The following is a 26,063-nucleotide window of genomic DNA, read 5'->3' as shown; positions in this document are numbered from 1 at the left end:
AAAAGAATATGCATGGTTTACTTGACCTATGACTGATTCTTCTTCATGTGGGCAACACGGATGCTGACAGCACGCTTGTGTGCCTCCAGGCCCTCCACAGCGGCGAGGGTCTCAACCGTCTTGGCGAGACCAAGCAGACCATCAGCGGTCAGGTTAGAGCTGGTGATGTGCTTCAAGAAGGAGCCAAGGTTGACACCTGAGTACTGCTTGGCGTAGCCGTAGGTAGCTGGAACAGAATATGTTAGCAAGACTGATTAAGGAGATAGGAGGGAAAGCAGTTGCAGAGAGAGACTTACGCAGCGAGTGGTTGACTCCGGCGGAGTAATCGCCAACACTCTCGGGGGTCCAGGCGCCGATGAAGACACTGCCGGCGTTCTGGACATCCTTAACAAGAGACTCGGCGTTATCGACCTGCAGGATCAGGTGCTCGGGCGCGTAGTCGTTGCTCAGGGTCATGGCCTCATTGATGTCGCGAACGACGAAGGTGACGGAGTGCGCAAGGGAGCCGCGGACGATATCCATGCGAGGCAGGGCCTTGGCCTGGGCATCAACCTCGTCTTCGATGGCACGCAGCTCGGCCTCGTTCAGGTCGACGGCGATGAGGATCACCTGAGAGTCGACGCCGTGTTCGGCCTGGCTGAGAAGATCGGATGCGACAAAGGCCGGTACGGCGGTCTTGTCGGCAATCACGAGGACTTCACTGGGACCGGCGGGCATATCGATGCTGACACCTGCGGAGGTATCGTTGGAAACGAACATCTTTGCGGCCGTCACGAACTGGTTGCCTGGACCAAGGATCTTGTCGACCTTGGTGATGCTCTCGGTACCGTAAGCCATAGCAGCCACAGCCTGGGCACCACCGGCCAGGACGATGCTCTCAGCACCGACCTTGTGGGCAACGTAGACGATTTCGGGGGAGATGCTGCCGTCAGAACGAGGAGGCGAGGCCAGGACGATCTTGTTGCAGCCTGCCACCATGGCGGGAACACCCAGCATCATGGCAGTAGAGGGGAGCACAGCGGTACCACCGGGGATGTACAGACCGACACGCTCGATGGGGCGCGAGAAGCGAGAGCAGACTACACCGGGCATGGTCTCCATCTGGAGGGTTTCGTTGCTTCCCTTCTGCGCGGAGTGGAAGCGGTCGATGTTGCCAATGCTGATATCAATTGCCTCCTGGACGTCAGGGGACAGCTTCATGAGTTCAGCGGGGAAAGGCGCGTGGATGACGGGGGAGGTGAGTGATGTAGCATTCTCGAACTTGTGGGTGTACTTGAGCACAGCGGCGTCGCCGCCGTCGCGGACATCCTGGATGATTGGCTTCACCAGGTTGACAATGGCTTCGTTAGATTTCTGCGAAGGACGCTTGAGGTAATCGGTGACCACCTGGGGGGTAGTAGAGGCAGTGATCACACGCTTCATCTCAATTCGGGTCGTGCGATCCTCGACCGGGGCGGGTGCGGGGGTAGGGGCAGGGGCAGGCTTTGACTCGGGCTTAGCCAGGCCGGCCTTCTCAGCCCAAGGTCCCTTAGCGTCGCCCTTTCTGCGCTTCACCTTCAAGCTCTTGAGGTCAAGGTTCCGCTCGATATCCTCAAGGCTAACACCCGCAGCAGTGCACTTGGTCAGGGCAAAGTACAACAGGTCGGCGGCCTCGAAAGCAATCTCCTCCTTGGTTTCCGCACGGCACAACTCATCAGCCTCCTCCATGATCTTAGCATCGATGAGCTTGGGCTCATTGAACAAACGCGCGGTGTATGATCCAGCGGGAGCATCCGCCTTGCGGGCGTCCAAAGTCTTTTGGAGACGAGACAGACCGGCAGATGCGCCGAAGCAGGTCTCTGTACCAAGGTGGCAGAATCCTAATGAGTCACCATGGTCAGTATACAAACATCATTCCTCGATGTAGAAAGTTGATTCTTACCACGTCCAATTTGCTTGACAACAAAGACCAAACAGTCGGAATCACAGTCGAAGCCAATGCGGATCAACTCCTGCACATCCCCGCTGGACTGGCCCTTGTACCACAGACCGCGCTTACGGCTCTGGTAAACACCGGTGCCAGTGCGCAAGGCCTCGACAATGCTCTCGTCACTGCTCCAAACGAAGCCCAGGCAAGCTCCGCGCTCATCAGTGACAGACGTGGCATACAAGCCATTGGCCTGGTCGGTAACAGCAGTTGACGCAATAAGCTTAGCGGCAGAGATCTGGCCAGCCACATCCCGCTCAACAGTCAATGCCTGTGAGGGAATAACAGCAATCGCACCCTGCTTTGTGACTTGTGTAATGGCATCCTCCGAGACTGTCTGAGCACCGAAGGTTGTGAAGAGGCGTGGGGAGTCCGAGCTAATCTTCAATTTCTCGGCGGCGGCCGGGACGGTAGAAGGTGTAGCGCAGACGCTAGCTTCGCTGCGCTCAGCATTGACGGCAATCCATTGCTGGAAAGTATCCAATTCAGAGTCTGACAGGGCGTTGACAAGCAGGCGGGACGAGGGCACGGATTGTTCTTCGGAGAGAGTGGTCAATTGGTCCAAGTTGATCAAGATCTTGGCGGCACCGGCGTTGAGGATATCGACGAGATCGCCGGAGGAGGAGATCTCAGTTGCGTCGACAAAGATATCGAGGGCGCGGAAGTTCTGACGCAGGAATTGCTCTGCCTGGGCGAGACTTGAGACCTTGATCAATACGCGGCCGAAGTAGGCGATCTGCTTGAGCGAAAGTCCGGAGCCGGAGGTGGGGGAGGAGGGGTCGTGGGAGATAAGGAAGGGGGTCGCCATGGTGGGCAGGTGTAGTAAGTAGTAGAGGATAGAAAGATTGAAAAGGAGAATTAAATCCCCTAAAAGATAGGACCCTTCGAATTAATGGGGGAAATTGCGGAGGAGAGCGATGACTCCTTGTGCAACCTTTTTTTTCCCGGGCCCCGCTGAATCATCGATTAGCCGCCGGGGTCGCTCTATCATGCGATTTTGATTAGTGATTTGATTTTGTGATCTATAAAATTGTGATATTTCTGCATTTCTGCGTTCCTGCAGTCTATATCGGAATGTTTCATTTATTAGGAACCTGGAATTATGTCTGCCTTAACCATGAACCACCTCATAGACAATTTTATAGGCAGAGATCTTGCCATCCCGGTACTCCTGGAATCCTTCGGGGACAGAATCTAACCCAAGCAAAACTTTAGCCTTGTTTGGCTTGATCTGGCCTTGCTCCAACCACGAGGGTAGATTTTCGAACAACTCGCTGGCCAACTTATGGTCATCTTTCGAGGCCTAATCATGCTTAGCACTGGTATCAACACCGTCAAAGAGGTACTTACTGGCCAATGAAATTTGCCATAGCTGTGGTCTTTTAAGAAAGCAGTCCAAACAAGTACATCTGTGACATGCGTATTGGCAGTAACATGTTCTGTGTTTGCCTTTCCGGGCCGCACAGTACATAGACGACGACTACCTTCACGGTCACCGAAGGCCTGAGAAGAAAGACCGGAAGAGGTGGTGGTTCCAATGGTATCAAAGATATATTGAAGATCGGGTGCGGCTTGGGTAATCTTCTCAATCACCTTCGGGTCATTGTAGTCGAAGACATGTTTGGCGCCATATGATCGGACAAGATCTGTATTGTGTGGACTACAGGTCGTGATTACGTCGAGGCCATAGATGACGGCGAGCTGGATGGCATACAGACCCACGCTTGCTGTTGACGTTAATACAACCAGAACAACCCGTGATTCTCTGAAATGTAGCACTCACAGCTGCCGCCCCAAACCAAGACACTGGTGCCTTGGACTTTTGAGCGATCAATGTTCAAGCAGTCCTTCGAGAAGAAGGCGAGCCATGCTGTTGTGGCAGCAAGAGGAACGGTACTTGCCTCCTCCCTCGAGATGCTTGCAGGAACCTTGAAGGAAATGCGCTGGTCTGCGATGGTGTATTGACTGTATCCGCCCAGCCCGGGTATTTCACCTAGTATGTGTTAAAGGTTGCCCATCTGTCATGGCGACATTGCTTTTTGGAGGTCACGACTCACCACCCCAGATCAGTCCAGCCACAGTGTCACCCTTGTCAAGTCGAGTGACTGTGTTTCCCAGCTCGGTGACTTCTCCGACAAAATCACACCCGAGCACGGCTCCATCACCAAATGCATTTACATCAAAGCATTGAACTGTAGATCATGAGCTACATGGCTTGAAGAAGCGGAGTTTTAGATTATACCATCCGTTGGGTTCTGTGCCACATGCGACACCTTGACTTGCACTTGATCAGTACCTGGTTTGGGTAAGGGAAGTTCTTCTTTGACCAATTTGGGCTGTCCTTCTGGAACCCGAACAATCAGTGATGTGTTGGATGATGCCATGGTGTAGGATGCGGAGACTTGAAGGCAGATGACTTTAATTCAAGACTTGATTTGCTCCACATTCTCATGTAGACATGATCCAGCCAAATTTATATCCCTTAAAAGCTGACAAATTTAAGTAAAAGCGCCGGAGACATTTTGGAAGTGGGGGTTCTCCACTTAGATCGCTATGAAGGTGCGTGTAACTGCAAGCGCTGGGACTTATTCGAGGTATTCTGAGCTAGAATCCCAGAGGAGAGAAGAAGTATGTGCTAGAATGATCGGAGACCATTGGGTAAGGTCATCGGGTCAATATCAGATGCGAAGGTCCCGAACCGTCAGAAGAAAACAGGTAAGATAAGGTGTATAGTTAACGGATGAATGCCATGCCGACCACAAATGTCCCTTTCGGGGTATCTCGGGGTTTGTCAAATTGATGCCTAGCGCGAAGGATTCGAAGATAACCAGGCTTAGCGTAAGCCCGTCAGTTATAAAGCCGTTCAACTTCCAGCAAGTACCTTGTGAGTAACGTCAACCTTATTCCAATATCAATATGCCATTCCCACCCACCCCCACAGGCGAGAGCAGCTCCCACTCCGGCAATTGTCATTGCGGTGCTGTGCGGTTCACGTTCACGATATCCCCGCCCCTGCACGAGTACCCCACCAATAACTGCAACTGCTCCATCTGCACAAAGAACGGTTACTTGCTTGTGTACCCGTTCACCAAGGATTTTACCATCGAAAAAGGGGAGGATGTCTTAAAAGATTATCGTTTTGCCGAGCGCAAGGTGAAGCATCAATTTTGCGGGGAGTGCGGAAGTAGTTGCTTCATCCGTCTTCCAGAAGAGGGATTTCCACCGATCACTCCCGTCAATGTAAGTCGAATGGCCGATGTTATATTGCAGCTACTAAGTGTATTAGGTCCGACTACTACAGGACGTTGATACTGAGAAACTGATTCTTAATAAGGTTGATGGAAGGTCTGTTGGAAAAGAGTACAAAGCTTAGATGAGTTCTTGAATCCTGCGATCTTATGATTCGGCTAAATTGATGACTCAACATGGAACTGCCTACCTAGGTATCTATGTAGGTAGTGTAGAAATAGTGACAGGTGCAGATGATGTATAGAACACATATCACGAATAAATTGTAACTATGTAGGAGAACTTCAAAATACAAGGTTACTCTTGGGCGATTTCTCATATGGATGCCGGCCTATAGAACGGGGTACATTGTCTTCTCAACCGATACTTTCGAACTACAAAGTACTTGAGACAAGTGGTCGGAGTTAAAATGCCTAATGTATCGGCACAAGCCTGTTCACCAGCGACATGAATGTTCCTAGGTTGTTGGACATCAACCAAGTCCATAAGGATCTCGAAACCTGGAGACGGTGACTGATGTGTTGACAAGGTCAGAGACTAGAGTCTGGTGACAAAACCTCATCAAATTTGAGGGGTATGTTGCATGTCAAAGCACTCGGCGTAACAGCAAGTGGCTTTTATCAGCCAAGACTGTGCTAGTCAGGTACATCCTGGTCCATGTATATGAGGCATCCGACGACGGGCGTCATGTTTTCTCGTCACGTCAAGTGGTCGTCTGGCTTGATCACTCGTATAGCTATCAGTCTCTGGGGAAATCCGAGCCGACTGAAGATCTAGAATATGGAATCGTGCTCGGTATATTCAACAAGATCCCAAATATGTGAAAAGTGAGACCAAGGATACTTCGGCCACTTGCATTCTCCGATGCGCGCCAATAGTTGACGAAGCCCTTGCAGATCATCAACGCACGCCCCTGAATCTTGTCCGATTTGACCCTTTTCTTTTTTACAGGAATGGCAATGCAAAATGTACAAGACCCGATTTTACGGCGATCAGAATGCAAGTGACATGGGGAAATAGTAAACAAGTCGGGGTCGCGTGTGTGCCCGCGTGCCTTCCCCTTTCGCCCTCTTTTTTTGTCGACTGCAACCTCACTGTATCCTCATTCCACACTCCCATCATATTTAAGCAATTGCATTGACCTGCTGCGTTGCAGTTCAGGTGGTCCCTCGTTCGCAATTGAAATTATTCCTACAGGTGCCCCTTGCACCGAGCGATCGTGCCTAAATAAACCCGTATATCTATATCCAACCACATTCACAGCGTAATCATGCGCATCTCTTTTCTGTCATTTCCTTTGGTGCTGGGTCTAGTTGGGTCTTCTGCGGCCTATCCTCACCCTGAGCCAGAGGTGATCTTGCGTCGCAAGTCGGAGAACCAGGCCAAGGCCGACGCTGTCAAGGAAGCCTTCCAACATGCATGGAATGGATATGTTGAACATGCTTTCCCTCATGATGAGTTGCACCCCGTGAGCAATGGCTATGGTGACTCTAGGTGAGCATGTCCGATTATACGGTTCTTGCTGTGAACTCACACGCGACAGGAATGGATGGGGAGCCTCCGCTGTCGATGCGCTTTCAACCGCCATTGTCATGGGTAACAAGGATGCTGTTCAAAAAATCCTGGACCACATTGAAACCATTGATTTCTCGAAGACTGAGGACGAGGTCAGCCTGTTTGAGACGACTATCCGATATCTGGCTGGCATGTTGTCCGGGTATGATTTGCTCAAGGATCCTGCAACCAAGAATCTTGCCCCCAAATCAACCCAAGTTGATGCCCTGCTTACCCAGTCCAAGAAACTTGGTGATGTCTTGAAGTTTGCCTTCGATACACCATCCGGTGTTCCCTACAATAACCTTAACATTACTTCCAAGGGAAATGATGGCTCGGGAACCAATGGTCTTGCAGTGACTGGAACTCTGGTGCTAGAGTGGACCCGATTGTCCGATTTAACTGGTGATGATGAGTATGCCAAGATAAGCCAGAAGGCCCAGTCATACCTTTTGAACCCTCAGCCTTCGAGCGGAGAGCCATTCCCTGGCCTGGTGGGAAGCAACATCAACATCTCCAACGGCTATTTCACCGACGGCGCTGTCTCTTGGAACGGCGGCGATGACTCGTTCTACGAGTACCTGATTAAAATGTACGTGTATGACCCCAAGCGGTTCGCGTCATACAAGGACCGCTGGATCCTCGCAGCCGAGTCAACAATCAAACACCTCCAATCGCATCCCGCCCCTCGCCCGGAAGTGACATGGCTGGCCTCATACTACAACGGTCAATATGATCTCAGCTCTCAGCATTTGACCTGCTTCGATGGCGGTAGTTTCATCCTGGGCGGCACTGTGCTGGATCGGCCAGACTTCATAGATTTCGGCTTGAAGCTCGTGGATGGCTGCGAGGCTACTTACAACCAGACCCTGACCGGCATCGGACCAGACTCATGGGGCTGGGACCCAAAGAAAGTGCCATCCGACCAAAAGGATTTCTACGAGAAGGCCGGATTCTACATGAACAACGGCGCGTATAACTTGCGCCCTGAAGTGATCGAGAGTTTCTACTACGCCTACCGCGTCACGGGGAATGAAATCGTGAGCCATTCTTCTTTCTACTGATGTCCCAAACATACTGACCCATATATAGTACCGCGACTGGGTGTGGAACGGTTTCAAGGCAATCAATGCTACCTGTCGCACTGGCTCAGGCTTTGCTGCTGTAAGCAATGTGAATGCAGCTGGCGGTGGCTCGAAGTACGATAATGAGGAGAGCTTCCTATTTGCCGAGGTCATGAAATATGCGTACCTTGTACATGCAGAGGGTAAGTTGCGACTCTTTCCAGTCATCTTTCTCTTTTCTCAAAACATTGCTAATGCTGAGTTTTGGTATAGATGCCCCATGGCAAGTTCAGAAGGGCCAAAAGAACGCCTACGTGTTCAACACCGAAGCTCACCCCATGCGCGTGTCGCACACCTAGTTTATGGGATAGTTGGGCTATAACTACAGTATATAGTGCATGCATCAAGCCTATATTATCCTTTGTCATTATATTTTATCTTGTAATAACGTTGAATATTGCCGCTTCGATTACGATCGGATCCCGGACCACGCCAGTTGCCGTAAATCTGCGATCCCTCATGGGGCCCAGATATTTGGTGTTAGGACACTGGTTGATGATGAGCTTGCTGAGAAGATCTCCAAGAGACAGCCCTGGAGGGCTCAAGTAGACAGATTTGAACAATCCCATGCATTCATCATGCTATGCCTGTCAGAACCATTTCTCTTGGAGTGCCCAAGTCGTCGAGTTACTGCAAACGTTTCTTCCTTTTGCTTGCTGAGGTGTATCACCTCAACTTCTAACCTGGCAGGTTGTCGCAGAACAGACGCCATATCAGATGGTTACTCCGTGCTACAACCCAGCAATACATGAGTATAACATCCGAAATTTACGGAGCGAGCTGGACGGGTAGCGTGTAGTTATTTTGAACTGAGTAATTAATAGTTGAGCGCACGCCATATGGCTGACCTGCCGAATTGCCGGGCAAAAGAGGAGAAAAGCCACCTTTGGACATTTTTTGTTGATTCTAGAGGTGTTCAAGGTTATGTCTCTTATCAATTAAGTGGGAAATGAGCACAAAGAAGGGCAATCGGCAAATAGTCTTAACTCGCGTGTAGATGGAATTGCGCCATTTCCAGATTCGGTGACACAATAAGTCGCTACAAAAGCATCTTTAATTAAACATGGGATAAAACATGGATATACTAATAGAATAGGTCAGCAATACACACAGTCCAGCTAAAATGATGTTATCCACAAACTGTATCACGAAAGCGCTAAATTTCTAAATGTCAGAGAAGAGCAAGCTTCATTATCTGCTATAAGATGGCTATGCAACCCTCTTGTAACACAGGAAATAATAGAATCCCGAAAATTGACCCCAAAAAAGCTACATAATACCAAAAAGCCATGGCTTCTCTAAAACAAACCATCCTAGCAGCCCTAGCAACAACATCCTCACTAAGCAGCAACGGCCACTACCGTTCACGACCCGACCTCACCCCACCTCAACTCAACATAACCATCCCCCATACAAACCCCAATGGCCCCGAGTATGTCTTCATCGCCCCATATTCCTTTGGTGGGGCCCTCGAACGGCCCGGTCCATACATCTACCGCAAAGACGGCGACTTAGTGTGGGCCGGCACAGGATACTACGCCGGGTTCGTGGGTAATTTCCATGTCACCACATACCAGGGGAAACCTGTTCTCCAGGCATTCCAAGGTAGTATTGATGGGGACCATGGTGAAGGGTTTGGGCAGCATGTCCTGCTCGATCAGAGTTATCAGCATGTTGTCACATCGACTGCCGCGAATCATCGTGTTTCGTCGATTCATGAGTTTAATGTTATAGACGGAGAGACCGCTTTGATTGAGGTCTTTTATACGACTCCGGCGAATTTGTCGGCGTATGGGGGAAATTCTTCGCAGCAGTGGTTGGGGAATGGGATTTTTCAAGGTTTGTGGATCATGAAAATTGGTCGATGGACTTGCTGATTCTGATTATTTGATAGAAAATGATATTGCCACGGGAGAGTTAATCTTTGAGTGGAATGCTTTGGAACACGTTGACCCGTCTGGTGAGATAATTTGCGATGACTTGAAAAAGACCATATCTAACCTCCAAATAGAAAGCCTGGTGACGCTAGGTTCCACAGATGCCAATAGCGGATTGTCTTCTGCCCAGGCATGGGATTACTTCCACATTAAAAGCATCGACAAAAACGAAGAAGGAGACTACCTGCTCTCGTCCCGACACACGAGCACGATCTTCAAGATCAACGGCACAGACGGCTCAATCATTTGGCGGCTCGGCGGCAAGTACCCCAGCTTTTCGCAAACCGGCAACTGGACCTTTGGCTTCCAACACCATGCCCGCTGGCATCCACAGCTCAGCCAACCTGGAACCGAGGTAATCTCGTTCTTCGACAACTCCGGCGACGCCACTATCACATACAACGATGTGTCCCGGGCATTGGTTGTCCAGTTAAACCACACAGATAGCACGGCGACAGTTCTCCGAAAGGCAACAGGACCTTATGACCTCCAGGCACAATCCCAGGGAAACACGCAGCTGCTTTCTGACGATCGAATCTTTGTCAACTGGGGATCGGAGGGTGCGTTCACCGAATTTGGTGCCGATAATGAGATTCTGTACCATGCTTTTATCCAGACGGGGTCGGTGAGCTACCGTGGTTTCTTGTCGAACTGGACGGGTACGCCGAAAGAAAGTCCGGCGCTCGTTGCGCTGAAGACAGCTTCTCATCTTGTTGAGCTTTATGTGTCTTGGAATGGGGATACCGAGACTTCCGCTTGGAGATTCTTTTATATCAACGGAAAGGAGAAGACACAGGTTGGTCAAGTGGATAGGGATTCGTTCGAGACAGCGTTTATTTGGAAGTCGAATTTTGCGTTGTCTTCCTCTGCTAGATTTGTTGCTGAGGCTGTTGGCGCAAACGGAGAGTCTCTTGCGCAGACGAGTTTGACGGCTACCACTGCCAACATTAAGTTGTTGGAGTGATAGGCAAGATTGGGGAGTTTGAGATGAAGACGGGTATGAGGCCATGATACTATTGAGGCTTCCTGGCGATGGAGTAAGATCCAATTGTGTGAATTATCTCAAGGATAAATCGTTCGTATACCATATTAGACATCGAAGTACATTACAATAGCACATATTACACATTATATATTAAACATTAAATCTCACCCAGTATTAAACCCTCGAATAAACCATACAGCTACTCCAAGCGATAGCGCATATAGTAACAGCCACCAGTGGCCATTACGCGTCAAGAGTCTGTTTGTTGTCCAGCTTTTTTCCAGCCTTCCGCAGCCTATGGCAGGCAATAGAGGCACGCATACAAAGGATGAGGTTGAAGAGGCTAAATGATCATCTTCAGTCAGATATAAAAACTCAAAGAAAAGAGGGATGATAAACTCACATTCCAACAAGTATCATAGAACACCCCAAACACTCCGCCCCATATAATGGGCCAGCTTTATGGTTACTGGCGTAAGAGTAACCACCAAGGTTCCAATAGGCGAGCTCGTGCAAATCAAAGCAGACTGTGATTAACTGGGCAATGAAGGCAATGCAGTCGAATGCAATGATTACACCAGGGTGAACAGCACAGTTGCAAAAGACGACGATGAGAAATATAGTGGACCAGACGAATCCGTATGATGCCTGATTGTGACGGGGATGCAGAGTCAGCAAGCCTTCTTTACAACACCTGATAGAACAAAAATGGTGAGAATGTTTGCGCTCACTGTGCCTAGGTTCATGCTAGACCATGCTTCTCCGAGCCCATCGCTTGAAACGACTCCTTCGTGATGCTGAACCATAGCCCAGGCAAAGCAGATTATCGCTATCATGGTACATAGTACCGCACCAAATCGCAGAGATAGAAGGGAAAGCCATCTTTTCTCTTTTCTTGGTACTGCTTCGATGCAGAAAGAAGGGGAGGGATGGTGGTTTAAGGCTGTAGACATGGTTGTAAGTGGTAGATCATAGAATTAAAAGATGAGACGACATGCAAAAGCCATGGTTCAAGAGTACTTATATCTCGTATATGCAACCATGAACACAAAAAATGGGTTTTATGCCATGCCAATCATTGCCGTTTATATACCAACACAGCCCTCAAGATGCGGTGGCAACGCCAAGTGCCTATCCAAGATGAACCCCACAAATTCCGATCGGACCAGTAGATTTGATCAACAGGTTGCGGAGCATTTATGCAGGGTCCAATCTACATTGTCGGCCCCCAGTCTGAGCCTCTTATCTACCCATTTAGCTAAATCATGCACCGTCTACAGCAGCACTTCACCATCAGAGGTGTTTGTCTTGGCGTCGCTTGGCGTTCTCGGATAGGAAGGGAGTGGCATATCGCAAAGCCTTGGGATGAATGACGGTTTTCTATAAATACGTTAGCTTTTAAATTTTGACGTCCCTGTTCGTGACTGAAGCTAAGCTTGGGTAGAAGACGTAGTTGATTCGATGTTTAAATCCTGGCGAATCCGCATACGCATATACTACACCCATTTCTTTGCCACTTTAATCTTTTTTCCGTCTCAGCGTTTACCGGAATTTTTCAAATAAAGATTTTTAGGAATATGAGGAAGCAAGTAGTCTAGTTAGTCTTCACTAGTTAGATGTTGTGATTATGGGTAAGTTAGCTCGACTTGAAGTGTACAACTTTATATATCATATTTCAGCTAGCACTCTTCGCCATTGTCGTTTGAGTGAGCTGGCTTCACTGAATTTATTTATAAGCTAGAACAACTCTAATAGAGACCGAAATAGGATACCGTAATCGACGCTTTCTTACCATTTACGCATCGCCGTTAGGTGAACTATATCAAAACGGCATGTTAGCCAGAGAAATGTGGATCGAATACGAGGGTACGCAGCGGTATAGCCACCAGGGTTCAAACCCCAATTTAGGGGGGGGGGAGGGGGGGATTTGATGGTTTGCTGCTTGGAGCTCAAATATGACAAAGCCAAGCTAGCCCCGGAGAGCTCGGGATGGATGTTTACGTGAATCAGGTAGGAACGATCCCAGGGCTTCATTTTAGTACTTTCCTCTTTTCGTTTTTCGTCCGAATAATCTTATCTGATCATCACCTAAGGAACATCAATCTTGTATTATATGGTCCTGGCCATGTTTCAAGTACGTACTTCATTGTATATACTGGTTGGTGAGGGTTCGGTTCTACATTATCTACTCGCATACCTGGACTGTCCTCTACATCCTATTTATCAACTGTTAGTTCTAGTGGACAGCAGCTCCGCTTTACTTGAAACTACACCCTTGTGTAAGACTGCCTTCCAACATTTTAGCGCTTCCTTTTAGTAGCGCGTGATCCTGTACCATTGAATATCTTATAAGCCAAGTATTGATTAGAATCCCTCAAGTTATAACAACGTGCTACGTCAAATCAAAATAAGAACAGGGGTAGGTATCTCCCGCCCAAAAGATGAAAACCGTAAAGAAAGAGGACATATTCAAAATATATCCATGCGAACTAAATTCAAAGCTTAGGATCATGTTTCCAGCCCGGCAGATCAGCGAGATCTTTCGCCGGGGCAGCGCGTATGGATTTGAGAGCATCACCCCCAGGTCTCCACATCCACGGATCAGCTAGGTTTGGTGGAAGAGACCCCTCTATCAGCTCAACGACATGTTTGCCGATGTTGGGTAGAAGCTTAAAGCTATGACTGTAGTATGCGGAGTTAGCAAGCCGCTGACTGTATAAGAACCCGCATTTTGATTATCAACTCACCCGCTGTCTCCCGTGGCCAGAATGAAGTTTTTCCACTTGGGGTGCTCGCAGATCAGTAAATTGGCGTCGGCAGTATCTGTGCACCAGCACATAGACCGGTTAAAAAGCTCTTTATCCTTGAATTGTGGCATGAACCTCGCAATTGCCTTTCGAATGGTTACCTCGGAAGCTTCGGGGTAGGTATCTGTAGGATGTTTGGCGTGTGATCGAGGAACAGAGATGGATTTGGGAGAGGCCGCGCCATAGGGTTGATGCTGCTTGAAGCGAGAGAATCCGGGGAACTCGTCGCAGACTTTGATCACCCCATGTCTATAGATGAAGACTTAGTACGCGACCCTGACTTTTCCGACATTGGATCAAGAGGGACTGCTTACTCGTTAGGTTCGAAGAAGAAGCCGTATTCGCCATCGTATACCACGGGGATATTCTTGTACTTGGTCACTTCCTCAGGTGTGAGTTGGATATGAGCAAAGACCCACGCCTGCGAGGATTGATAATTAGCAATTTGATTCATTTGCACCAGAATGATTTTGTGAAAGGCTAGAAGAGAAGGATATCCCGAACTTACTTTCGAAACACATTGATCCTCTAAATCTATCAATGTTGAACTCCAAGCACCAGCAGCCAAGACCACCTTATCAGCATAATATTTAGTACCATCTACTGTCTCAACACCATTGCAAGTGATCCCATCCGCGGTGAACAGAGGTCGTTTGAAACTACCGGATCTATACAATTTCGGGTCAGTAAAAAGACTTGCTGAAAACTCGCCCAAGGGTCATTACATACTTGCCAAATCCAAAATTGACACCTTGATCTTTCAAGAATTGTCCGATCGCATTGATGGCCTTGGCCGCAGCAAGCCAACCTCCATCGTCACAAAATAGGCCTTTCCACCCCTGAAATCACACTTTTATTAGCCATTGCACCCTCGAGCGTATGCTTAGGTGTAATTTACCTTTATTTGCTCTCTTGTAAAGGCTGGTACCTTTTCAAGTATATCATCTTCGCTTTCTAACAACCAGTTCGTTTTCTCTAACCCAATGTTCGCGTCGAGGATTGATCGGTAATGTTTTCGAAGATTGGCAATACCATTTTCAGAGGACGAGGCATCAATCTGAGAATTTTGTTAGTATGGAATTGTTGCATCTCAATAGCAATCCTTTTTTTAAACTCACCATGCCGACATTGTGAAAGAAGGGCTTGAAAAATGGATCGTTTTTCCACATGTCAAGAGCCTCGAGCGAAAGTTGTAGATCTGGTCCATTGCGTAACCGGATGCCCATAATTTTGTTAAGATCATATCCTGCCGATTGAGCCGAAGGAATGGGATAGACATCAAGCACTGTGATATTCGAGGGGGTGTATCCAGAGCGAATGAGATGTAAGGCTGTTGAGGAACCCATGGTGCCGCCTCCCCCAACCACCACAACTTTTGTAGTTGTACGCGAATGCGCCATTTTTGACGGTGTACTTTGTGCAAGGTTTGAAAATTACTGAGGTAGACTTGTTCAAAACTAGAAGAAGGGGGGATAGGACGGGAATTTAAGAAGTTGAAGCTCGTAAATTGTCAAAAAACTTGCTTGAAGCGACCGGTATCTCATGCTTATAAAGATATATGTTAAAATGAACGCGATTGGTGCCAAGTGGAAACGTATCACCAAACAGTGGGACTGCAAAACACGCCATTTGTACTCTCGCGTGGACCTTCTGTCATCCCGAAGAATCCCCGATATGTGGATTCCGGCGTTGGAAAACGCGGGGAATTGACCCGCCAAAGATAAAGAGATAGCCTTCGAAGGTTGTACGTTATCGACCCCGGCCTTGGTTCCTTATCGTTTTGATACGGTTATTAGCAACAAGTCACTAATATAGCCGAATATTACGGATGAATGCGCGCTTTCGCGTGGACCTTCACGACCCCAATGGCACTTAACTGACCCCGAAGCCAGCGCGCGGGGAATATGCCCCCGATCAGAGAAAAGAGATAAGCTCACAGCATATAAATAAGCGATCCTGCCCGGCAACCAACATCAAGGATATTAATTAAAACGCTGAAAGCGCTGTGATAGCACAACCTATTCATTATAATGGCCGACAAAAAGACTTCTGTCTCAGATCCGCACGATGATACTCCTTCCTTCTCGGATAATGCGATAGGTCAATCTTCAGTGATTGATATGGAGCACTACAAGGCCACCGTTCCGTTGTGGAAGCGAGTATGGCAGCATAGTTTGACACAGATGATACTTTTGAGTATCCAGGCATTCTGTGGACCAGCAATGGCTGATGCAATTACCGGTGAGAACGGTTCATCGTTACACACTAGTGAGGCTACATAGTGGTATGGATGTTTTGCTAATGTTTTGCAGGCCTCGGTGGTGGTGGTCTTGCCTCTGCTCGGGTGTCAAACATCTCGACGGCAATCACATATGCCATGCTGGCAATCGGTATGTATTTCCATTGCCCAACATGAGGATTCAAGGTACTAACTCGGGAAAGTCTGCTTCTTCGGTGGTCCTCTCGTAAACAAAATCGGCATCAAGTGGGCTCTTGTTATCGGATCAATGTCATTCCCAATTGAAGGCTCGGCATACTACTGCAACAGCAAATTTGGAAACCAATGGGTGAGTGATGAACTGTTTCTGGAATTTCTATTCGAAATTGCAACAAGCAATGTGAACTACAAGATCTGACAAGTGTCTCTAGTACCTGATCCTGAGTGGTGCTATTAGCGGTGTGGGGACTGCTTGCTGGTATGTCGCTGAAGCTGGAGCCGTCATGACGCTTGCCCCCTCCGGTGCCCGTGGAAAGTATCTAGCTCTGTGGATCGTTTCGAGAAATCTTGGACAGTTAGTTGGGGGCGCAATCAAGTGAGTTAATACCTTAGCTAAAGACTCGGTTAATGGACAGTTATGACTAACTTTCACTCTGTGCAGCCTCTCTAAGAACTACGAAAAAGGTGTCAGTGGTGGAGTTACTCCCGATACCTATATTGCCTTTCTGATCATCGAGTGTCTTGCGTGAGTGCCTCCAAAACAGCCTGCAACATGGAATACCTTAGGCTTATGATATTAAATAGACTACCATTCGCGTTGTTGATCACTCCCTTCGAACGTGTTGTCCGGTCTGACGGTACAAAGATTGTCACTTCGGAAACCCTTTCCACCAAGATGGAAATCAAGCGCATTGCAAAGACCATGACTTCAAAACTTCTTATGTTTTCTGCGCTTTGGGCGCTTTGGTCATTCTTTTACTCGTAAGCCCGTCACTACCATGCTCATTTAAAGGCGATAATGCTAACAAATTTGAAAGTGGTACTTGGAATACATATCTGGCAACCTATTTCACCGTTCGCGCCCGCACTCTCTCATCGCTCATCTCTCCTTTTTTTTGCATGTAAGTCAAGTGTTGTGAAATCATATCATTAAAACGAACTAACGACGGTGGTTATTAGCATTGGCTGTTTCGGCCTGGGATTCATTCTCGACATGAAAGGTCTTAGCCAGCGCCGTCGTGCCCAGATCGGTCTCTACACTGTCGTCATTCTCAATGTCGGCGTCTATATCTGGTCCATTATTATGCAGGTTAAGTTCAACCACAATGATCCTGGCGCCATTGACTGGGACGATGGCCTGTACCCTTCGGCGTTCCTGCCATATTTCTTTGTGCAGACTACCGGCCCGCTATCCCAGTCGTACATGTATTGGCTTTTGTCATCTTTCGCCACTGACGCACAGGGTAAGTGACTCCAGAGACTCAGATCCGAGTCCATAACAGCATTGGATGCTAATGACAATGTTAGAAAACGTTCGCAATGGTGCCGCATTCAGATGCATCGAAGCTGTTGGCCAAGCTATTGCCTACGGCATGAATACGCAGACAACTAATAATCCGCTAGTTGGATTGTAAGTTCAGTCAATCTAAATTCATCTCTCTTGACGAGAAGCTAACTGACTGGATTCAAGCTGCGTGACATTCGCCCTACTCGGAGCATCTTTACTCCCCATGATCATGCTTGTGAACACAACACCAGACCGTGTTCCTGCGGACTTAGTTGCCGAAGAGCAAAACGCTGCTAGTGAGAAGGTTCGAGATGTTTAAGCCCGCTCTCGGCACGGGAATGTTCATTTAATGCTCTCATATTATTTTACGCATATTATTTTACGAGATTTTACCATTCAGAGAACCAACTTTGCAAGTGCAAGTGAATAATTAAATACCCGGGCATATTTCCATATCTCTTCATGACAATCCTTGCCCCTTCAAATCGAGTCAAAGAAGTGTCCCGTGTCAAATCGAAGTGAAACCAGCTGCTTGGAGGGTTCTGATCAGACCTCCAACGACAAAATTGCGATCCCAAATGTGTACAGGGCAACTAAAGAAATACTCAACACTTCCCACCATGAACTAATGTTAGTAGAACATGGTTGTTCAGACGCGAAGTTTCCTCAAATCCTACCTTATCCACCGCCTAACCATCTTTCTCGCATCTATCGTGTATTCATATGGCAGGTCTTGCTTGACCTACATGGAAAGGGATGTGCCTCTGACTCTCTGCATGTCTCTTTGTTTGCCTTGAAGAAAGTATGCTTCAATAGGAGCAAGGGAGGGGATGGAACTCTTAAATTAAACAAGAGAAGGAATGGATTAGGTCTGCTTCTGGTTGAATGTTGACGGCTGCTGGAGGAAGAGGAGGAAGTGTTCGAATATTTAAAACACTTTGTCGCCCACATATGCTACAGTTGTTATGCTCTTCTACGCTCAAGTGACATATAACGACTTGCAAAATGATCATGAGCAATATTTTCTTAGACTTACTTGCCTGGCCAATAGATATTATGGCTCGACATATTTGCTGTTTTCAATTGCGGTGCGTGGCGGCCTGTAGGGAGACAGTGTGCGAACTACCTTGTCTTTGTAGCAACAAGTGACATGTCATAGAGGGCGTCCATATATGAAGTTTCTTGATTTTGGAATGACAACCTATCGAATCTGCTAACATAGCGCAATCATTGCTAGATCATGGCTGTCTCTCCCTCCGTGAGCTGATTGATGCCATAGAACTTGAGTCTTCCTATCTAGCAGTCTTCATTGCTATTGTTTCTTTTTTGTTTTTACTATTTTTGATACTAGTAGGGTTCGTCTCTATTGTTAACTTAAGTCAATCTTCTCATTTGAGTTCTCTTGCGGGCAGTTTTATCCACAAAGATATTGATCGTAAGGTAGTCGCCTAGAGATAAATGGATAACGCTGGTATTGGCAATCATTTGTCGAAGTCTCACTCTAACTTACACCTTTGCACCAACACATCAAAAATAATAACCCATGTGACGATTCTTTCCACCTGTTTCAAACATGATACGGCAATACCTTTCGTCGTTGTCTGTGGGTCCACGTCCTTGTGATAGTGAGTCTACTAGTCAGAACGAGACGGGCCAAAACGAGACCAGACAAGGTGAGGCAAATCAGACACTGAAAATGTCAACATCACAGCTAACCAGCCAGCTCCACAACAATCCCCGGATTCACACCCGAGACATCAAAGACCCGTTACCAACATCACAATCCAGAGCTTTCGCCTGCGCCACTACTCTCTTGATGGATCAGGGGAAACCCCAGGAGACCACCAATCATCGTCGGCATCCCGGAGTAGGAGAGACAACCGCACCAGACATGACACACATCCTCACCAGTCCACTCGACAGCGCAGCCCCCAGAACGAATCATCCCAATACGCGTCACCTCCACCCCAAATACCTCGAACTCCAGCAATAAGGCCACTACGACAAGCAATCCCAGGATGGCAACTCTCAGACCCTATTGCCATACCACCAAGACGACTCAGTGACGGAGGTTCTTCTCAACCTCCTGCGCCCCCCTTCTTCTCGGACAGCTCCTGGGACGACTATGTATCTGATGATACTATCGCCAATTACCGCGCCATCGGGGCACAATACCAAGCATGGATAGCAGGCCCAACCACAACATCATGTCCAATCGAACGATCAAGAGTCACCTGGGCAGACCTAATCCACAACCCACTGGAAGAACACAGCTTCGAGGTGTATCTCAACGACCTTCGATCAGCACCAGAGGAAGTGGGCAACATCGCCTCAACCAGGCTTTCGACGGGAAGGAATTGGCGGTATGTTTTTCTGAGGCAATGGGGAAACTGGGATGGTGGTCGTCAAGAGGGCTACACCGTTTACCAGCACCGTACCGGACTCGGCGCTATCTTCGTTGAGAACATTACCAGACGATTCGGACCATACTGGGCTCAAGTGGCTCAGGCGCAGTACCAGCTTGATAACCACATCGATACCCTCCAGTATGTCTATTTCATCAACGTTCAGAACCTATGCACCTGGCCCTACGTGGAAAGCCGTCTCTACCCTCGTCATGGCTTGGACTGGTTTGACAACTATGAGCCCCAGTGCTGGACATACGGTACTAGGGAGTATCAGGAGCTCCTGGGTACAAAGCTGGGGAGGGGAGTTGCTCGTTTGGTTCTGGGGGCTTGGCCGAGAGGAACGCATCGCATCGACACCATTTACACGTGGACCTTTGTCGGAAACCTGCAGATGAGGTTTGATATTAAGCGAATTTGATTCATGACTTCAAGATCCATGGAGCAAAAGGACATACCGATCCAACGTAGAGCCAATTGTAGAAAGGGGAGGAGCGTTAGCCCCTACTTTCGGATTTGAGAATCTCGAGGCAGGGCGTCTATTGGGTATGGGAGGGAATAGCGTCATCATGGCTAATAATCGTCTGGGTTTATTGTAACACTTTTTAAACCCCTATGTAATATGCAGTATGGTAAGGCGTATGAGATGTCAGTTAACGACGATGCCCACTCACAGGAGAAGAGAACCTGTGGATTTCAAAACTCTTATGGACAAATAATTTATGAGTCGGCCCTTCATCCTGACGCCTAAGCACTACCCTGCGGCGTCAATTTACATTAAACACGGACCTTGGTAGGAGAATCCATGATAGCCAGCAATTTTAACTGTGCCGCATCTCACTTTTCTAACCTAGTTTCATCATAAAATTCAACTCCCTCGGCGCTTTATGGAAATGACTCGATGATATAGCACATGTCAATCTCACAAATCACATCATGTATTCCCTCTGCTTCAAGAAAATGCACCTGCATGAATATTCAATAAGTCAAACAAATAACCCCAAAAGATGAAACGAGGTATCACTCAGTCCTCTGGCGACAGAAACACGAAGACTTAATAGGCACATCCGCCCATGCTAAATTAATCTTCAGTTGCGGTAACATGGCACGCGCCTCATATTTCCGACCCATCTTGACCAAACACTCATGATACCCATGCGAAGCCCATACATTACCCGGATGCCTGAACGCACGAGGCAGAGATGTGTCAACTCCAAGGTCCGCAGCATATACAGCCGCAGCCTCCTCAACATGACCCTGTTCGAGCAACAGCGCTCCCAGTGCGTGTCTAGTGGGCTGCATCCAGCCCCACGGTTCATCATACGGCAACGAATCATCCCGATTAACAGCGTCCCGGAGATATGAAAATGCAGCGTTGTATTCCCCGCGGCGATACGCAATCTCGCCATCGAGCATCGCCTCGCCAACACCAAGGATGTCGATACAGCGGTTATTGAAGATCGTCCGCGAAGCCGGAACAAGTTTCATTGCTCGGAGGAATTTTTCTCGCTGTTCCTCTGCTTCCACAACACGGCTGGTGGCAGCAAACGCGATGCCCTTAGCATAGTGTATCATAGCAGTGGTGACGCAGTACAGCTCTGCATCTTCCGGTAATTCCACAGCAATGATCTCATCCCAGCGACCGAATCGCACAAATCCATGCATTTGCATAGCGATAAAGCCTTCCAGCCAGTCCGCCATCGGCGGGGATTCAACGCGCAGAAGAGGCTCGGTAATTATCCGTGCGAGCTCGGCCCCAGACTCAAGTGCGACCTTCGAGCGGCCGCCCAGCATAGCAGCGTACATCCTGAAATGATAATCATGTGCACGATACAGATTATAGAAATGGCCGAGGGGCTGGTTGGCGAGGAACTTCTCGTCTGCACGAATTGCAGAGGTATTAGCCGTGACGGCGCGTTTGTACTCGCCACACAAAACATCGATATGGGACGGCATGTGTTCCAGATGGCCAGCATCTGGTACAAGGCCGCGCAGGTACTCTGCTACCAGCAAAGCGATTTCCGGTGTGGGGGACATTTCCATCAGATGGATGTAGAGATGCAAAATTCCGGGGTGATCGAGGGCTTCGTCTCGTTCTAAGACTCGATGGAGCGCTTTCTTCGCTTCGAGAGTTTTCGCTCCTGGTGCGACCTCGCCGGTCTTTATGTCCCACAGACCCCATGGCGTTAGGTTCATCAGGGCATCGCAGTACAGCGTGGTGACGTCGAGGTCATCTGGGTAATCATTGTACACTGATGCCATTGCTTCGGCGTATTTCTTGTCCCATTCTGTGCAGTCTTTTACAGGCTGTTCTTGGGGGTATCGGTACTGCAGTGCATCAATAAGAGCATTCTCCAAAGGCGTAACAGCGGGAGCGTGCTTCTTCGCCTCCAGGATCGCGCGATGGGCGCGAGTCGTGGTGGCGGAGAGATCATATCCGTCAAAGAGCTGCCATGGCTTGTTATAGTTTGGTCCCAGTGCAAGGGCAATGCCCCAGTATCCCATGGCGCATGTCGGGTCGAATTCGACGACCTTTTCAAAGCATCGAGCGGATTCTTCGTGATTGAAGGCATAGGCCCAGATCAAGCCCCGACTAAACCAGAGTTGGGCATCTTCGCTTGTTGTGCTCACATTGCGACGGTATTCACCTAGGTTATAGTAGTCCTCGGCGGGAGATGGCTGGTCCATTTTGTTGATGGTGAGTTGTGTATGTTGTGGTGGAGGAGGGGTATGGTTGCCCAACGGGGCCCTACCCCGGCCGTATCTAACCATTTTGACTACATTTCATACTAGGATAAGCGCTTATAGTGAAACGAGGTATATACTAGGGGTTATTTATAAATAGTGACAGATCACATAAGTCCTTGAGACGGTGTTTCTGCCTGAGGCAATAAGGCAGCACAGCACCAAGGCAATAAGGCACCAACTGGCCCCACATGAGCAGATTTGAGGAACTCCACTTTTAATGTGCTCACTCGTGCTCGATCACTCTCACCTTGAGCACCTTGGGGGCCCATTGAGATTCCTATTTAGATCTGCTTTGTCCTTTGGTCTCTTCTTTCTGTCTTTGTTGCCTACAGTCAATATAACAACATATATCCATACATACCAACCCTTTTTCATCTCATCTCATTTCAGCATCTTCACTTTTATAGATCGCCATGTGTGGAGAAACCAACCGCCCAACATTTGGAGGCACCATTGCCGTCCTATTCCCTCGAGGAACCCATCAGAGCTCGAACACTTCAGATGCATCGTTATCCTCATCACCAGCATCCGTATCCTCATTTGCATCATCATCGTCGACTGGCTCGATGTCATCATACTCTCTTTTCTTCCGCGAGACGGATGCAACAACCCCTAAGACGAAAGCAATCTTCCGAACGGAGGATGCAGAGACATACCACGCACTCAGAGGTTGTCGAAATGTCAATATGCGCATTGAGTGAGTTTATTCAGTTCCAGCAGTCGTCGGACGGACAAAATGCTTATACTTCATATCAGGAAATACGGCGATCTCTCCACTACGTCACAATCCACCTCCCCACTTCATCAGTTCCGTCTGAATATGGCACAGGACAAGGACTACAAATCTGCGAATCCGATGGAAATCGAGTTCGAGCTGCCCGAAAGGCTGGACCTGGGCGTCTCAGAGAAGGGTGTCATTGGCCGGCAAGTGACAGTCAGAGAGCAAGGGGGTGAGATCCTCGGAATTGGGGTTGTAGGATACAACTAAAGCATTCAGCTTCTACTATTTACGAACATACTTCATAAAAATAATTGAAATCATAAATCATTGTGCATGAGTTGGAAATACTAGGTTTCTTCAATAGAGTACCGGATCATTGAAACCAAACCTTGGGAGGAACCGAAAACTTTGGTTCATTTTCATCCTCACAGCTTCAACGGGTTCTCCACACCAGCAGTGTAGCGCTTCTCTGCTTCAGCCCAGTGAATGATCTTCCAAATCCCCTCGACATACCCAGCCTTGTTATTCAGGTACTGTACGCAACACAGATTAGCAAACAAATACACACGATAAGGAACATAGACATGGGAGTCAACTTACCTGGAGGTAGTAGGCATGTTCCCACATATCCACACCGAAGACAGGAACATCAGGCGCATTGACAGGGTCCTGGTCCTTGGTAGTGATGATCTCAAGTCGTCCCTTGGCACCACCCTTGCTCACCAACCATCCCCAGCCACTTCCCTGAAGACCGAGGAGCTCGGCGCCAAACGCCTTGACGAATGCTTCATGCGACCCCCAGCGGGAGGCGATGGCTTCCTGTAGAGCGGGAGCACCGCCGATATCATTCCCAGGCGTGCCGGGGGGAGTCAAGTTCTTCCAGAAGAGGGAGTGGTTGATGTGGCCACCACCGTTGAAGCGGAGCTTTTGCTGCAGTGAGATCAAGGCAGGGACATCATTCGATGCAGTTGCGGAGGCTTGAGCGGAGAGTGCTGCGTTCAGATTGTTGATGTATGTCTGGTGGTGCTTCTGATGGTGCAGCTCCATTATCTGCTTGGAGATGACGGGCTCCAACGCCTGTTGATTGTTAGTTTCGTGGCAAGATTCTCGGGATTCGTGATCGGAAGAGGCTTACATCGTAGGCGTAGGGCAAAGGGGGCAGAGTGTGAGTTTGAGAAGACATGGTGGAATTGTGGATGTAAGTGCGTGTCAAGTTATCAAGTGTTGAGGAGAGTGAAAAGGAAGAGTAGAGATGTAGACAAGAGATAAACCACCAAGGTCCCTGAGATAGATACCCCTCTTAAGTGACGTGATATTACGGATCTTGAGGTCACCAAGGTAGATATCCACAGGTGGAGGTGGTCGGCAGTTGTAATGCGTTGGATTGAGCACGTTTTCGCCGAAGTTGCTCTAATCTGCTCACAGGGTGGTCGCGTTTAAATCAATAGCCGGCTATGGGTGCCTTTGCTTATAATGTTATATGATGAAACATATTCGCTGTTCCTGTAGACTGCTCTCAAAATTAAATAAAGCGGATCAATCTATCAAGTTGATAATTATATATGCATCATTTCCCAGAATGATCTTTTTTATTTGCGGGGAGAGAAGAACAGGGAGAACAATCCGGGGAAACTGGCTCTTTATGCTCGCAGTGACCTTGAATAAAAGATACCGGTTCTATCAGAGAGAAATGGGGGGAAACAGAGAAATAGAGGGGAAAGTAACAAACATGTATAGCAACAATGGTCAACAGATTTTCACTAAAGATAAGAACGACACAAACAAAACGATAGGCCAGGAAGATGTGGAACCATGAAGAGGAACCTTGAGGGAAACAAACAAAAAACTATCTCTGTGAAAAAGGCTCAAAAATTGGCTCAAAAAGCACGGTGTTTAGCTCCAAATGTCAATGGAGAACCCAGAAAAGTACAGTTTGTATCCACAGAGGTGAGGTAGTTAGAGCCCGATCGATTCCTAAGGGAGTGCCCCGAAGGGTTTCCATGGGAGTTCCTTTCAGGCCCATCCGCCAGACATTCTTCGTGCCACTAAACTAGGACCGAGGCCCTAGCCCAGTTTCAGCCTTAACTGGACCGCGTCAAAGATCATCAGTGCCCTCAGGATACCCTTCGGACAACAGAACCACGATGTGCAATGTGGATCCGGAGGAATGGAGGGAGAAGGAAGAAAGAGAGAGATAGAAGGGAGGGAGGGAGGTATTTATATTTTCCCAGTGGCTGAAGGCAAACAGGTGAAACTGGGGTGACGGGGTTTGACCTAAAAGGGAAGGCACCCACCTACCCAAATAGGCAGGTACCACTTGGGTCGAGACTACCTTCACATCATAAAATCCACATGTGACCATCTGATAGAAGTAAGATTGAGACAACCTACTACCTAAGTAGGTAACTCCATAGATTGCCTTTTAATTTGAAAAGCTTGGCCATTTCGATTACAAGAGCGATACTCGCCTATTCTTAATCTCAAATATCGTAGATTTATACTTCTACCTTGCAGACACGTTTTCTACTCTTCGCGAGATTTGTGCTTTACGATAGAGCTTCGTTTATTTCCATGTGTATCGTGCAAATGATATCGAATGCTTCCTGTTCCCATACAGGCGAAAAGACCTTTCTACGTTGTCGCGCCGGGTATGATCTGATGTAGCACAGCTTGGCCAGCATCTCGCAATTTTTCTACGGTAACTCATTTTAACCGTGACAATGTTGGGGCCATTATCGTGTCAATTACTACCGAGCCTGCAGATCTGGAGTCATCTGACTAGCGGTTTGGAAACAATTTTCCACCAATTGTACACTTTTCCGAGTCAGAAAGAACTACGAAT

General features: G+C 48.2%; 12 protein-coding genes across 12 annotated transcripts; 6 read left to right on the top strand and 6 right to left on the bottom strand.

The window, feature by feature from the left end:
* Window positions 1–26: 26 nt before the first annotated feature.
* Window positions 27–2,774, bottom strand: N7455_003290 (histidine biosynthesis protein HIS4; the record flags this gene model as incomplete). The annotated part of the gene is made up of 3 exons (XM_040959307.2): window positions 27–226; window positions 297–1,859; window positions 1,922–2,774. The coding sequence occupies 3 exons, from the start codon at window positions 2,772–2,774 to the stop codon at window positions 27–29; spliced, it is 2,616 nt and encodes an 871-aa protein (XP_040810167.2).
* A 285-nt stretch (window positions 2,775–3,059) lies between these two features.
* Window positions 3,060–4,350, bottom strand: N7455_003289 (zinc-binding alcohol dehydrogenase family protein; the record flags this gene model as incomplete). Its single annotated transcript, XM_040959347.2, has 5 exons — window positions 3,060–3,269; window positions 3,317–3,693; window positions 3,750–3,959; window positions 4,024–4,158; window positions 4,209–4,350. 5 exons carry the CDS (start codon window positions 4,348–4,350, stop codon window positions 3,078–3,080), a joined length of 1,056 nt encoding a protein of 351 aa, XP_040810201.2. The 3' UTR covers window positions 3,060–3,077.
* A 532-nt stretch (window positions 4,351–4,882) lies between these two features.
* N7455_003288 (GFA family protein) lies at window positions 4,883–5,339 on the top strand (the record flags this gene model as incomplete). Its single annotated transcript, XM_040959344.2, has 2 exons — window positions 4,883–5,206; window positions 5,253–5,339. The coding sequence occupies 2 exons, from the start codon at window positions 4,883–4,885 to the stop codon at window positions 5,337–5,339; spliced, it is 411 nt and encodes a 136-aa protein (XP_040810174.2).
* A 1,146-nt stretch (window positions 5,340–6,485) lies between these two features.
* On the top strand, window positions 6,486–8,192 carry N7455_003287 (glycoside hydrolase family 47 protein; the record flags this gene model as incomplete). The annotated part of the gene is made up of 4 exons (XM_040959354.2): window positions 6,486–6,709; window positions 6,759–7,809; window positions 7,862–8,036; window positions 8,107–8,192. 4 exons carry the CDS (start codon window positions 6,486–6,488, stop codon window positions 8,190–8,192), a joined length of 1,536 nt encoding a protein of 511 aa, XP_040810183.2.
* Window positions 8,193–9,182: 990 nt separating this feature from the next.
* On the top strand, window positions 9,183–10,794 carry N7455_003286 (arylsulfotransferase family protein; the record flags this gene model as incomplete). Its single annotated transcript, XM_040959319.2, has 3 exons — window positions 9,183–9,732; window positions 9,788–9,853; window positions 9,905–10,794. 3 exons carry the CDS (start codon window positions 9,183–9,185, stop codon window positions 10,792–10,794), a joined length of 1,506 nt encoding a protein of 501 aa, XP_040810196.2.
* Window positions 10,795–10,905: 111 nt separating this feature from the next.
* On the bottom strand, window positions 10,906–11,849 carry N7455_003285 (uncharacterized protein). The gene is made up of 3 exons (XM_065604456.1): window positions 11,547–11,849; window positions 11,219–11,463; window positions 10,906–11,158 (listed from the first exon to the last, which is right to left on the bottom strand). Exons 1-3 carry the CDS (start codon window positions 11,766–11,768, stop codon window positions 11,059–11,061), a joined length of 567 nt encoding a protein of 188 aa, XP_065462947.1. The 5' UTR covers window positions 11,769–11,849; the 3' UTR covers window positions 10,906–11,058.
* Window positions 11,850–13,263: 1,414 nt separating this feature from the next.
* Window positions 13,264–15,022, bottom strand: N7455_003284 (NAD(P)/FAD-dependent oxidoreductase; the record flags this gene model as incomplete). Its single annotated transcript, XM_040959290.2, has 7 exons — window positions 13,264–13,497; window positions 13,563–13,871; window positions 13,937–14,043; window positions 14,131–14,290; window positions 14,352–14,461; window positions 14,521–14,679; window positions 14,741–15,022. The coding sequence occupies 7 exons, from the start codon at window positions 15,020–15,022 to the stop codon at window positions 13,311–13,313; spliced, it is 1,314 nt and encodes a 437-aa protein (XP_040810249.2). The 3' UTR covers window positions 13,264–13,310.
* A 630-nt stretch (window positions 15,023–15,652) lies between these two features.
* Window positions 15,653–17,666, top strand: N7455_003283 (uncharacterized protein; the record flags this gene model as incomplete). Its single annotated transcript, XM_040959372.2, has 10 exons — window positions 15,653–15,863; window positions 15,935–16,012; window positions 16,065–16,189; window positions 16,272–16,435; window positions 16,502–16,585; window positions 16,645–16,821; window positions 16,878–16,961; window positions 17,020–17,303; window positions 17,368–17,470; window positions 17,531–17,666. 10 exons carry the CDS (start codon window positions 15,653–15,655, stop codon window positions 17,664–17,666), a joined length of 1,446 nt encoding a protein of 481 aa, XP_040810170.2.
* Window positions 17,667–18,920: 1,254 nt separating this feature from the next.
* On the top strand, window positions 18,921–20,173 carry N7455_003282 (uncharacterized protein; the record flags this gene model as incomplete). The annotated part of the gene is made up of 2 exons (XM_040959339.2): window positions 18,921–19,020; window positions 19,071–20,173. The coding sequence occupies 2 exons, from the start codon at window positions 18,921–18,923 to the stop codon at window positions 20,171–20,173; spliced, it is 1,203 nt and encodes a 400-aa protein (XP_040810181.2).
* Window positions 20,174–20,772: 599 nt separating this feature from the next.
* On the bottom strand, window positions 20,773–22,440 carry N7455_003281 (TPR domain protein; the record flags this gene model as incomplete). The annotated part of the gene is made up of 1 exon (XM_040959383.2): window positions 20,773–22,440. The coding sequence occupies one exon, from the start codon at window positions 22,438–22,440 to the stop codon at window positions 20,773–20,775; it is 1,668 nt and encodes a 555-aa protein (XP_040810190.2).
* A 473-nt stretch (window positions 22,441–22,913) lies between these two features.
* Window positions 22,914–23,488, top strand: N7455_003280 (uncharacterized protein; the record flags this gene model as incomplete). Its single annotated transcript, XM_040959359.2, has 2 exons — window positions 22,914–23,197; window positions 23,257–23,488. 2 exons carry the CDS (start codon window positions 22,914–22,916, stop codon window positions 23,486–23,488), a joined length of 516 nt encoding a protein of 171 aa, XP_040810192.2.
* A 158-nt stretch (window positions 23,489–23,646) lies between these two features.
* Window positions 23,647–24,404, bottom strand: N7455_003279 (superoxide dismutase; the record flags this gene model as incomplete). The annotated part of the gene is made up of 3 exons (XM_040959356.2): window positions 23,647–23,754; window positions 23,822–24,298; window positions 24,357–24,404. 3 exons carry the CDS (start codon window positions 24,402–24,404, stop codon window positions 23,647–23,649), a joined length of 633 nt encoding a protein of 210 aa, XP_040810240.2.
* Window positions 24,405–26,063: the final 1,659 nt, after the last annotated feature.

The sequence above is a fragment of the Penicillium solitum genome (assembly GCF_028829755.1).
Source record: "Penicillium solitum strain IBT 25940 chromosome Unknown utg000001l_segment0_segment0, whole genome shotgun sequence".
NCBI lineage: Eukaryota > Fungi > Ascomycota > Eurotiomycetes > Eurotiales > Aspergillaceae > Penicillium > Penicillium solitum.
The sequence above is the reverse complement of the archived record's forward strand: the minus strand, read 5'-3'. Positions and strand labels throughout refer to the sequence as shown.